Genomic DNA, 13,375 nt, shown 5'->3' with positions numbered 1-13,375 from the left:
GTCATTTATCACCTTGGAGCAAGGGTTTGCAAGATAGAGTTTGTGCATATCTTCATTATTTTCCTTTAGAAAGTATTGGAAAAACCTAAAATGAATAGACTGAAGGTAAAGCATGATGCTTCCTCTTCATATGTTCCCAGTTTAATTAGTTTATGCAATTTTTAAATATAAATGATTGTGCCCCAACTTCCTCCGACTCTTTCCTCTTTTGTTATTGCAAAATTTTTTTCAGGATGTCACCCCCTACTCTTTCAGCTTATTCAAAAGAAAAATGCTTTGAAAGATCTAGACATAAATAACAACAGCAAATTCAAATATAGAACTTGATCTCAAAAATCAAAACATACACCGCTTAGGCCTTCGCTCTTACTTTCATTTATACTTTAAGCCACCATTTCTGCTGAAAGCAGTCCTACCTTCCCACTACAGCTGTCACTTTTTCATACCCTTTCCCTTGTGTGCTGATGTATGGGAGCAATGAACAGAACCACGGAATTAATGCAGGTTAAAACTTTGTTATTCCTCTGGAGCAGGTCCCCTGAATTGTTTTACCACATGGACGTGCAACATCTGCACCGCACAAGAGAAGGGGAGCGTAGGACGAAGAAGAAAACGAGCAGCCTGGAGGGGCTGGGGCCATATGAAAGGGAGCAGAGAAGAATGAGACTGTATCTTGTGAAGACAGTGAAGGTTTATGAAGGTTTAAAGTGTTCATGAAACACTAGCCCTCGTGTCAGGGCTTCAGAAACGTGTGCTGTCAAGATGATGTAGAACACACTCTTTGGGAAAATGGTGTCAAAAAGAGAAAGTTGCAGTACCACATGTCTATAACCCTGTTGTCAATTTATAATATCTGTGAACATGTAAATTCATCTTCTAGAAAGACTGAAAGACTAGTCTTTAGTTTTGCCGTTATTTCTTGCACCTAAAATCCTTCTATGAACCAGCTGTTAAATAGCAACTATTAACTTGTAAATGAGAGTGGGATAAAATACATGCTTTCATCAACATAGATAAAACAGCACTTTTTATGCCTTTCAGCAAAAATAATCAGAGAGCTCTGGTGGGGTCTCATGTTACTCAGACTCCTTATTTGTAGCTTTTACACTCCAGCACACTTGCTGATAATGTATGAAGTATGAAATTAAAACTAAATCAATTGTCAGAACAAATGAAAAAATACACTTTGCAATGCATTATCCTCTGGTCTTTTATTATATTTCTTCATTCACCTGCTAATTCCCAAAATCCAATCATTTACAATGGATCTTCCAGTCATTAGTAGGATTTAGCAGGGTTCCACTGTAAAATAGTATTCACATTTCTCATGAGAATTGGTATATATAGTGTTGAAGGGCACCAGATACAAAAGCTGTCAGTCTACAGCTATATTTGATTTCCATATGCTTATCCAAACTCACCTCCTGGGCTGGGAAATTAACACATGAAGTGCGAATTTCTTGAATTTTTTTTTTTTTAATCACTCTCATCAAGACTAACTTTAGTGCAGAGGTTTATGTGGGAAAACCAGGATGTGGCTGAATGACTAATTTTTAAAGCCTGTGCACAGCCTCTCAGGAATGCAGCTGGATGCAACTCCTTAGTGGCTTGATTGTGATGACTATAAATTGAAATATATTGTAATGCTTCTCTGCTCAAGAAACATGAGCTTATTAGAAGTTGACACTATGCAGAGAGTATTAAGTAAGGTGATTTGTCACTTTCTACTCTTTTTTATCATTCACGTTTTACCTAAAAATAAGCAAAAACTTAAAAACTGTTCACATTATCGTGTTAAGGTGATAATATTGGGTCTCATTTCTGTTCATCTACATTTATCAGCATAAATGGCAGGATTTGAAAAATGCCATTTGGTTTCCTGCCTGATTTTTATGGTAATATATATTGTTTTAAAATTATTGAATTAGTATCTGGAAAATTAAAGATTCTTCTGTATCATTCAAATTACATAGCAATTTCTAAGTTTCCTATTTTTTAAAGGGAATATTGAAAAAATTTCTAAATTGAAATCATTTAGAAATAATTTAACTTCTTTAAAGGTAATCGGTTCCTTAGATACCTTTTTAGCATGCATGAGAAAAGTGCTATTTAATTTCACACTCAACTAATCCTTTAATAATTTTCTTTCAGGCAGAATATAAAAGGTTATTATTAATTTCTTAATACAATCAAAAATAAGTTATAGCTGATATGTCTTTAACCTTGGACCAGTTGCAGTAATTTTTTCCCCCTCAAAGAAGGCACCAAAGATTAGCACAAATGGCAAATGAGAAATTAGCCTTTGAGAATTAGTCAAGAGTCCCCCTCCTCCCTTCGTCACATAGCCTCTCTCTGGAGATGACTCTCCTGAACTCCTTCTGTTTTTTAGCATCAGTCAATTAATTTGACTCCCCCACTTAACAATCAATGGCAAAAGTTATCAAGATCTGATGTTATTCACCTTAAATTTCAATTGTCAATCACACCAAAGTAGTTTCACAAAGATTACACCTAGTTAAGATTCGTAATCTATGCCAAATTGTCAGAAGTTTAGTTCATATCTTAGAAGCTTATTTGCCTTTTCCTATGTGCTTGAACTTTGCTGAAGAGAAAAATCTATCATTCTCCTTTGCAAGATAAAGCATCGGGAATTCCATTTTACATTCAATCTTTTGCATTCATAACTTGCAAATAATCTTCCTTCTCATTCTCATCAGTCCTCAAATTCTCATCATATTATGGACTCCAGAAACATTGCTTGAATAGCTGTGGGCATCCTGTTTAAAAAGAAAAAAAAAATATATGCTATTATTTATCTTCTTCTAGTCTTACTAGCAGATGTTGAAGAACATTCTAGGCACCTGACATACTTGCTTTAAAAAAGTAATTACTTCCGAACGGCAATAGTAGTAGTAGTAGTTGTCATAATGTCAGCTCTTCCTGCGAGTTACTCTGGACAAGGAAGCTAGACTTCTCTTTCACCACACCTCTCTTTTCTGCAGGCACCTACAATTAGATGGATATGAGTAACTCTCATTGCTAACTTCAAAATCTATTAGGAACATAGAAATAGAAAGGATCTTCTAGGTTTCTCACGCCAGCATTTTCCTACCGCAGGAGACACACAGCAGGGCATACCAAAAACATCTCAGGAGGAAAGTTGCTCATAACAGATCAAATGCCACCTGAAAATTACCTGGAGTTTCTTGACTCCAATGCTGCTACTGAAAAATTAAAAAAGACAAAAAATCCCTCCAAAATCTGTTTAATCTGTTGGTCTGAAACCATCTTCCAAATGTCAGCTAAATTTATCATGGCTAATGCTAAATTTATATGTTTTTTTGTTAGCTCTCTGCTTTCGTATAAACAGTAATTTTCCCAACCGGATATTTACTTGTGGCTTGCCAGAACGTTAGGAAGCATTTGTTGTACCCTTAGACCAATTTGTAGGTGCTGTGCATCCAGGTAGGCTGACGCCAAGAAAAGGCACCAATTCTGTCCAACTCCCCCTCCCCACCCACTCGGGTAGGCTAAACATTTTTGGAAATGACCAAGCTTTGTGGTTCATGACTCAGGTCAATTGCTGAGAAGGGTTAGGAGGACATCACCATTACTGGTGGGTCACTCCCTGACTCTTCACGACATGGATGTTTTGTTCTTCCCTGTGGACCAGACCACTGTTCCAGAAAACTTCACAGATGGTATGATATGAACCACTGCCTCAATATGCCAACTCAATTCTTATTGAAGGCGTTTGGCATGGGCTATCCGAGCGTGTACCCAAACAAGGATAAAATACACAGACGGCACTTTTGGAAAACTGTCATTTCCCAAAAGGAACGCTTAAGGTCGAAGCATGCTATGGAACTGGTTTTAAAAGAATTAATTTACACTCATTTTTTAAACACCTAATTTCCCCACTAGCCAGTATGTAACACTACTTCAAACAGCTACACACGGTCTCGTTTAGTGAATATATGAAGAAGAGGTCTGCATTATGTTTGCTAAAAGAACTAGGATTTCAATTCCATCTGCTGCTGGGTGTCTTTGATTTGTATATTAATTATGCCTGTTTGTAGCTGTAAATTTGCTCCAGATTAGTAGCTGATTGGCGCTGCACATGGATTCATTATATTGAGTGGCTCCCTTGCACTTTTATAGTTTTCAAATAATTCCATAGCTATGCCTTTTAAAATGCTTTTTGTACCTCACTCATTCAGTGTGAGCTTTCAGCCCTGTCTTATTCAGACAATTTTTTTCCTCTATGAGAAAACATGTTTTGTTGATTCTTCTCTTTCTGGATACTTTTGACCGGTGTCACTTCAGCTTTGTCCATGGTGCTACTCTGAAATGCAAGAGGAAACTACTTCCTCTCCTCGTGTTACAGAGAAATTCAGCATATTCACATTTAGCATATGCTACATGGAGTGACTTAAACTAATGGGTTTAGGAATTACATGAGCACTCAGCAGGGTGTATATACATACCTGTTACTGAGCGAACTTTTAATGTTTATCCCATGGAAATAAACCTATCCCATATGTGGAACATTTTTTGCTCTTGGTAACTGAGTTTTCTCAATGGTTCTCAAAGTGCCCCAAAGTTCTGAGCTGTCAGCTCTGTGGTTAAGATCTCTCAGATACGCTTGAGAACTTAACGCGTTTGAAATGAGCTGTGCAAAAATGGCCTTTGTTTAAGTTACTGCTATTTTTATCTGTGGGCGTGAATGTTTGTGTACATTTAGAAAATAGATGTCAAAGAGATCGAGCTGATTTCCCTCATTTTTTAGGAAAAGAATCACTCTGAGCTGAAAAATTGTATGCCAAGTTTCTGCCTGAAGCAGATTTTTACGATCAAATTAAAAACCTTTGAGAATAAGAGTTTATAATGGAAATACTAACACAGCTTTAACCATGGCAGCACTAGCAGGCACTGCAATAATATTAGGAAAGCTCTCCCTGCCCACAATCTAAACTAAATAAAAAAGATGCCATTTTCTAACATATACCCCAGGCTAGCAAATAATAATGATTTAATGTACTTGCCCTGTGGTAATACAGTAGCGCTGCAAACCTCTGAGCCAATTTTTCTTTTCTTTTCTTTCGTTTTTTCTTTTTAAACATATATGCCCCATAGGGAAAGGATTGCAATTTAGCTCTTATTTGTGGATATATCGCTTTCATTTCAACAATTCTTGAAAGCCTTCCTGCTGTCACACACTGCTGTATGCAAGCACCCAACTGAATAAAGACCCACCAGGCTTTTTCAGGAGTTTATTCACAGGTTTGGCTTTGCTTATTGTAGTATGCACCACATTTAAATTAGATGAGGGCTACTGTAAAGCAATAACATTGTCAATGACTGGAATCTCACTTTCCCCTCTAACAGTCTGAAGCAAATTAATGTATTGGTTGTTCATTAACGAGTAAACAGTTTCTGCTACAATGTCAAGGAAAAAGAATGTGTTCATTAATATGAACAATCTTCATCTACAAAGATGATTTACACAATGCATGTCATGAGATAGCTTTCCCCTAACTAGTACACTACCAAACTGAAAAGCTGATTCTTAGGACTTTCTTGAAATTACAATATTGTTTGTTTACCAATAAGAAAGACAGTCTCAGTCACCTGTGCCACCATTGTAAGCTCTATAGTAAGTACTTAAAAAAAGAGAGATTTCTGGAATCACTTGTGGAATTAATAAAATTGATAACTACAGACTTACACTGCATCAATGATACATATTATTCCTGTGATAAGTTAAACTAAAAATAAGATTAATTTGGTTATAGAAATTCCTTAAACAACAACACTTAAATTATTTCAAACTTGAAATTTTCCAAGAATTTTCTGAAAAAATCAGCAAACACTGGCTAAAAAAGCAAAGCAGTTTGGATACACCAATGTAATCAGCATGCCTTGTGCTTTTCTGTTAACCCTCTGAGTATAACCGTAGTATTCTGGATTTTTTGTACATTAATGCTATGAAAATTATTACTAACAGCAATATTACATATATCATCAGTTAATAAATCATATTCTAAATATATTTAGGACAGATGTCTCATCTAGTGAGCGATTCATCCACCCTAGAATTTTAATTATCCACTAGAAAAGCCAGTCCCTAGCAACTATAAGGGAAGCTTAAACGACTGGCTTAGATTAGATGCCTAACTCCTGGATGGATACATCCAGATGAGGTGAAGCCCAGCACGTAACCATTTAACTAATCCTGTGCTTTCACCTACCAGTTCAACATATTCATTTCAAAGTTTGCTTACTGCAGGGTAAGCTCACTAGAATATTGCACTTAGATTGGAGCCCATGTTACCCCCACTTGCATTTAATTGAGAGGAACTAAGCTGGAAGCTACCCTGCTCTAATCTCTCTTTAATAGTAAGTTCAGACTGACAGGCATCTCTGGAGACCAAATATTAGATGACCTGAATCACCCTTTGGAAGTGCTTCTCTCTATCTCCGTGGTGATAGACAGAGCCAACAGTGTCTGCCATCCTTAAGTGCCTCAATTAACTACATAGACATAGGTGGGAGGAAGTTGTTCTTGTATACGTAATAAGCATTAAAATATTTCTGTCACATTTAGCACCAATGCAATGATCTGAAAGGGAAACGAAGAAAAAAGTCAGCAGGACTGCTATGTATTACAGTAAAACGGCATGCTATATTGCCTCTCAGATTATCACATCAGAAATAGCTTGTTATCTTTGATTCCCTTTTTCACTGGTGTTTCCAAGTATTTTTAGGGCCATGTATTCTGTCTTCATTTACCCCCAGGAATTCAGAGCTTAGAAAAGAAAAAGGGCAGAAGTTGGCAAACAAGCCTAAAACATTGCTATTTCCATGAAACCATACATACATACACACACATATATATGCATACATACCTACATATTTATACATATATGGATATATTTAAAACCATCATCGATACAACTTTTAAAACAGTTTAAATATTCCGATACTTTTCCTTGAAGCCTAAAAAGCAGCTATGAGCAATTTGAAACTCAATCTCACACAGGCCTAAAAATAACTTAAGATTTTTTTATAGTTATGTTCATAAAACATGAACCAAAGATCAGAAACATGTAAGATGCTGGGGATGAGTAGGGATTTTAGGATCTGGGATTATTTTCAAATACATTTTAAGTAATACAAGATGGTAAAAGATGAAGGAGCCAAACATCTTATTTTAATGATAACCCTGGATTCCTAGGCAAAGCAAAGGTGACAGGAAAATCCCAGACAAGGTTTTGAATAATATTTTGCATGCATGAGGCGAAACTTTTTTTTTTTTTCCTCCTAACTTCCCTAATTAAGAATGAACATCGGCCTTTGTTTTAAGACTGCCGAATTTTCCCAATAGTCAAGGAGCATGTGGTATTAATGGACAACTTTTTTTTACCAAATATGTCTTGCATGTACATGGTTGAGCTGTATCTAAAGGGAAAGCTGTAATATAATGTGGGAAGGGCAAGGCCGAAAGAACATGTGCCAGATCCTGATCTACTCTAAACTGATGTAAGTAGGTGGCAAGGGAGGATTTACTTTGGCTGAGGATTTAGTCCCAGGGGAAAAAAAAACAAAAACACACCCTTGCCCTATCCAAATGTTACCAGACTAGAGACATTAACATTACAACCCTACCTGGCCTATCTCTGACCTATCTACCAAGTCCATGTCAGGTTGGCTGGGCATGGTCAGTGACCTGCCACAGATGCAGCTTATTCCCAGATCCTGCAATTTGAGTACTGTTGCATGGCAGTTCCTTTATGCACTTGTTGCCCCTGTGGAGCTCGCCAGCAAGCCACCTGGTTACTTCACTTGGGTTAAAATGTTGACCTCTAGCCAACAGCCCACTGTTAATTACACATTAGTCAACCATAAAGGCATAAATCCTGCAAGAGGCTGTGCACAAGCACAAAGCTTCTGCCCATAGATGTCCATTCAGAGATTAGTTTCCTAATGGCTTAGGGTAAGATTCATTCTACTAAATTAATATTCTGAGGTTTGGTGACTGATACAAGCTTCCAACAGTGGGTTCCTTCTACAGTAGAGCGAGGGCAGTAGGTGTCTCCAAAGCATGAGTATTCCTAGAATGCATGTCCATGATAGATGAATCAGACTTGGGAATGCCCATCTCCGTATTGACAAGGAAGTCTAGAGATCTACTTTAGACTAAATGTTTCACTTTTAGATTATTAAAGTTGGGTGAAATCAATTGCATTCTGTGTGAAATTCTTGCAGCACTTGTGCGAAAATTCACAACACTGAAATTCCTGTATAAAAAAATCTTCAAAGCTTTTAATATATAAATTCTCATGTCTGAAAAAATGAATGATGCATTTTGAAGCATGGAGACACAAAACAATTTCAATGTTTCTTAAAAGATGTTTCAACTGATACTTGAAACTAGAATTGCAGAAGAGCATTATCCCGAAGCCAACAAGCTGCAGGTACACATTCAGTGCCGCAACTGCTTTTAGCAACAGTTCTGTGAGTAAACACAACTCAGAATAGAAATTGCATTATGAGTAACTTGCCCTGTTCCTCCAAACTTTATTTATACTTCCCAGAAAGATCAGCAAAATCTGCCTCACTCTTGGGGCAGCATGTCGATAATTCTATCTGTATGATATGAAACAGAGAGAAAGAGAAAGAAAGAAAGAAGGAGAGAGAGAAGGTAAACCACAATTATGTGACTACAAAAATACCATGACAAAATGTTAACTTTAGAGGAGAAAACTTCAAATATGGTCAATCTTATATGAGTAATAAGAAAAAGAATAAATTTCATAATGTTATTTATTATTTTAGAATAGGATTTTGGAAGTGTGCCATTTTTCTTTCAAGTGAAATTCTGAGTGAATTTATAATCAATTTTCTTTCAAATTACCGTATTTGAACCCAAAATTTACAAAGCTTAATACTTCTGTGGAAGTCAACTTTGGGATAATGATTAAATAATATACTATAAAGCTGTCTTGAGGTTTTAACAAACCGGAAGTATATATATATGTGTATATATATATATATATATATATATACTCTGTGTAAATGCCCATTTTATTAAATATTGCAAACAGACTGGTGAATCATTTTTAGTTTCTCCATTCTAAGATGAAACTTTCACCAATTCAGTTTAGAAAAGGCTTTCATCCACAGGCTTTACATATATTTTAAAAGGTTTACTTTTTCCTAAATTTAGAAATCTTCTCGCTATTTTAAGGGTAACTCCTATTAATGTTAATCTTGAAAAGTGACTCTCACCACAGGAATAACTGTGGCTATCTATGGAATAATCAGGTCATGCTGAGAGGTTGTCTGTACCTTTTTGAATGTGAGGTAAAGGAACCAGGAACTTTTAAATTAGATCATTACATACCATTACATGACAGAACGTGTCCTCAAGCCATTTCCCAAGATCCTGCACTGTTATTACCAGCAAATGATACGGAAGCAACCTTTTGAGGACATCATCATGTCATCTTCTGTAAACTATCAGACTGCCCTAAACTGAATTTCCCATTTACTCTGCATAATATCCTCCAAAAACAGTCACTCTTCTGTGGAAGTATGAAGCACGTTTACAATGAGCTGCTGTAGAAGATACTGTTTGTTTCGTTTTATTTTTGTTTTTAAAGCGGATATTTGCAGCCCCTAAGCAATAGTGTGTTTGGTATTGTTTTGGCCAGAAAGAGGCAGGGAGCTTTAGGGTACTATAAAAGATATGTGCGTATAAAAGCAAAAAAGCCAGAATAAAACCCTAGTATGGACTGTCAAGATTAAGTTGATCGTTTACTCAGAGGGTTAACATGTGCTAAAATTACATACTGCAGTTCCTAGCTTCACTGATGAAAACATTCACTGCTTCTACCTTTAAATAAAAAAGCAAAATAGCCTTAACCCTTTGAGGATGATATTAGCAGCAAGTTGCAATCTAAGCAGAGAATAAGGATTTCAATCAATTAGGAAATTATTCTTACAAAGATTCTGTAAACACCCTTTTGTGTTTCACCATTCAAGCATTTAGCACTAGACAGATCAGATGTAATCACTTCCCACGTCTGAAGGATTTTCAGGGCTCAAAGGGTTAAAGCCAAGACTTTTGAGTAAAAGTGTTTTATTAAAAGGGTGAGTTAGGTGAGCGAACAGTCTCGGATGAACTTGGTGAATAGTCTTCCGATTCGGAGTTGAGTTCAGGTGGAGCTTGCTGTGCCTTATAACGTCCCCTCACATCCTGGTTGCGTCTTCGTCGGAAAACCTGCCTCTCCTTATCAAGAGCGGTGGTCTGGCAGGGGCATAAAATAAGAATAAATGAAATTAGGCTGTGTGTGAAATGCAAAGCTAATGAAAACCATGAGTTTGTATGTGGCCTGCAAATACCAGGGATAATAAACGTTCAGACCAAATCAAACCTGCTCTGTTTCAGTCAGGTCTGAAAGGTTTAGCCCGCAACACAGCTAAATGCTTTAAAAAGTGCATTTCCCAAATCTTAAGAGGTAGCGTGACATCATCAAGCAGATACAGTACCATGTATATGGATGCCATATGTTCTACTTCTGGATGCTATTAATTTCATACTTTAATAGATTCAAGTTTCAAGCCAAATACCAACCGACCTTCCCCCCACCCTTCTCAAAGCATAAATCTATTTCTACAGGCAAGGCAGAGATGTACACTTGTCTTTGATTTGACCTAATGAAGGTTGATACACACTCAGCCATGTGCAAGTCAGTGCAATTGGTTAACAAAGATGGATTGTGATGAAGTTGTCAGACAAGATAGAGAAACAAACAGCAAAGGAAGCTAGCCCAGCTCTGTGACACCTCCTCACGCCAGTCAATGGATGTTCTTAGGGAGAACACTGATTAGTTCTTACTGAAAGACCCATTGAACCTGACCATTCTGCCTCCTCCTTTTAACCAAGGTCTATCAAATTAAATATTCCACTGATTCTATCTCAAATTGAGAAATATCTAGAAACGGGAAAGGAGATCTTTTACTTGATGACCTTCATTTTTTTGTTCAATTTCTGCCACTGGAGACAATATAGGTCTTAAAACAGCTGTAATTTCTAGCTACGTCCTTTCTTCTGCTTCGTCGGGCACATTCATAGGGTGAAACTAAGCCAGGTAAAAGCACTATTAGTCTAGTCAATGATTTCAACTGAGTGGGTTTCACCAGTTTCTTGATTTCAGGATACTAGACTGCAGTCCCTGAAATTACTGGAAAATTGTAAGTTCAACAGGATGGCCTTGATTCAGCAAGAGCACTTTGACACATACTTAACTGCTTTCTGAAGCAGGGCTGCCTTCTTAAATCATGGCCCATGATTTTGGGAAAAGGCAAAAACGGAAAAGGCAAGTGGCTATTAAGATGACCCACAAAACGCAAACAAACATCTCTGGTCATGGCATGGGAAGCAAAGATAACTTTGAGAACTGAATATGTTTAACTGCTAAGGCATGCACATTTTTTCCCCAGTATGAAAATCTCCATTAAAAAAAATGCAGCCAAGAGGTTCTTCTGCTTCAAATGATTTATTGTTTTCTCTTGAGATAAACAAGACTGATTTCTCTAGAAAATTTACCAGTTATAGCGAGAGCCTCATCAGAGCCCGGAGATATGTTTATAGCCAACATATTTTTGAGAACAAAATGAAAACTAAATCTGTCATACTAGAGCAGAATAGCATTATAGTAATTTGTGCTCTAAAATAATGCAATCAGCGTTCACTAATGATGTAATAGAGATGGAAAGATGGACAGGAGTACAGAGCTACTACAGCAAATGGATTTTGCTAGGCTAAATGGCTGAAATATTGTTTTTGTGTCCAGAATCTCCAAAACACTACTTTAAAGAGCAGAATAATTAACTTTAGTAAGTTCATCCCTGTATTTTAAATAGTAATTGCTACAAATTCCAACACTTATCTTCTGCTGAGAATTGCTTTTTTTACTGATAATCTTTTGGTTAAGAACTCTAATTAGTATTTTTCAATGCCTGGTATGTTTCTTAGCCTTGAACCAACTCCGTTTTTGATTATATTTTAATGTGAAACAGAAGAATACCTAGATCTTTATTGCACACAGTATGTAATTCTATGTGAAAATTGAAAAGAAAGAATGGCATATATTACCATTCTATAAAATACACATTTCCATTTAAAATATTTTTTATGCTTACAGGAAATAAGCATTTATTTAAAGTTTAAACCACATCACATCATCCTGTAGCAATAGATACTCTCCTCTGAGAAAGTTAAACATTTCTGGTTGAATAAATAAAAATAATTGTATTAAATCAAAAATTTATTTTTAAAATCTGGTGCAGGAGACTGGTAAATGTCTATGTACATACTGAAAGTATTTAAAATTAGGCAAGTTACATAAAAGTGAATACTCTTGAATAAAACATTCTCTTTGAAATTTAAACAAAGATATCTAATCTTTTTTTAATGATAAAATTATAAAATTGCAAAATGAGTCAGACAATTAAATATCACAACATCATTTTAAAGATGTCTTCACATCTAAAATCCAAGATACTGCTTTTCTGTCATTATTAGGGAAGATTTGGCAGCTATTTGTTTAAATATACCTAACGGCACTTACTGCCTTAAGAATCAAAAAAGTTAGAGAAGGCAAAAAAAGATAATTCCACCTAGTCCAAGACCTTAAACTGTGGTTTGTAGCACCAAATATTTCAGGCTTCCTGACTGTTCAGAAACTTCCCAGAATATTATTGAGACAACATTTCCCTTTACATTTTTGCTCAAAGTCTCCCTTGAAGTTGATCTAATTGGTCCTTACTTATAAAGACGTGCTTGTCGAGCCAGTGGCACTATGTGCTTACTCTCCTGGGCTGAGTGACATACAAAGTCTTTTCTCACCCATGGCTATCAAACAAAAATGTGTAAGGTCAGAAAGAGTCAAAGAAGGGAATATTTATCTAGTGAAAGCAAAAAAAAAGATCATCTCATTCTAATATTTAGTGTTTAAAATGTCAGAACCACAAAACGGGTCAGTTCTTGGGACATACGGAGCACTCACAATTCCTACAGAACTTTCGAGATTGAGCTATCTCTTCTCAATGTCATGATGGCATATTTTGCACTTCCAGTGTCTATTACACTACCATACGCTACTGCCATTCTGCATTCTGTACAAATGTTATTGCTCATTTAATGAGGCCACAGTTGTTTCTTACCTCTAAAGAATTTCAAAATATAATAGATTAATCCTTTGGACTGTGGGGAGATGCTAGTATATTTTGGAGTACTGACTGTGTATGTTTTATAAGTGCAGTCTTCAGCTACTATACTCTGTTGTGCATATGGGCATATTCAAAA

General features: G+C 36.3%; 1 protein-coding gene across 2 annotated transcripts in view; it reads right to left on the bottom strand.

The window, feature by feature from the left end:
• Nucleotides 1-5,259: 5,259 nt before the first annotated feature.
• Nucleotides 5,260-13,375, bottom strand: part of DCLK1 (doublecortin like kinase 1) — a 251,398-nt gene continuing 243,282 nt past the window's right edge. Inside the window, exon 17 of one of the 2 annotated variants that reach the window (XM_068930064.1) lies at nt 5,260-10,312. In XM_068930064.1, the coding sequence (XP_068786165.1) occupies nt 10,148-10,312 (165 nt within the window). In that variant the 3' untranslated portion in view covers nt 5,260-10,147. The remainder of the gene's footprint in view (nt 10,313-13,375) is intronic. The other variant, XM_068930065.1, reaches the window with a different exon arrangement.

The sequence above is a fragment of the Struthio camelus genome, chromosome 1 (assembly GCF_040807025.1).
Source record: "Struthio camelus isolate bStrCam1 chromosome 1, bStrCam1.hap1, whole genome shotgun sequence".
In the NCBI taxonomy this organism is placed as follows: Eukaryota; Metazoa; Chordata; class Aves; order Struthioniformes; family Struthionidae; genus Struthio; species Struthio camelus.
The sequence above is the reverse complement of the archived record's forward strand: the minus strand, read 5'-3'. Positions and strand labels throughout refer to the sequence as shown.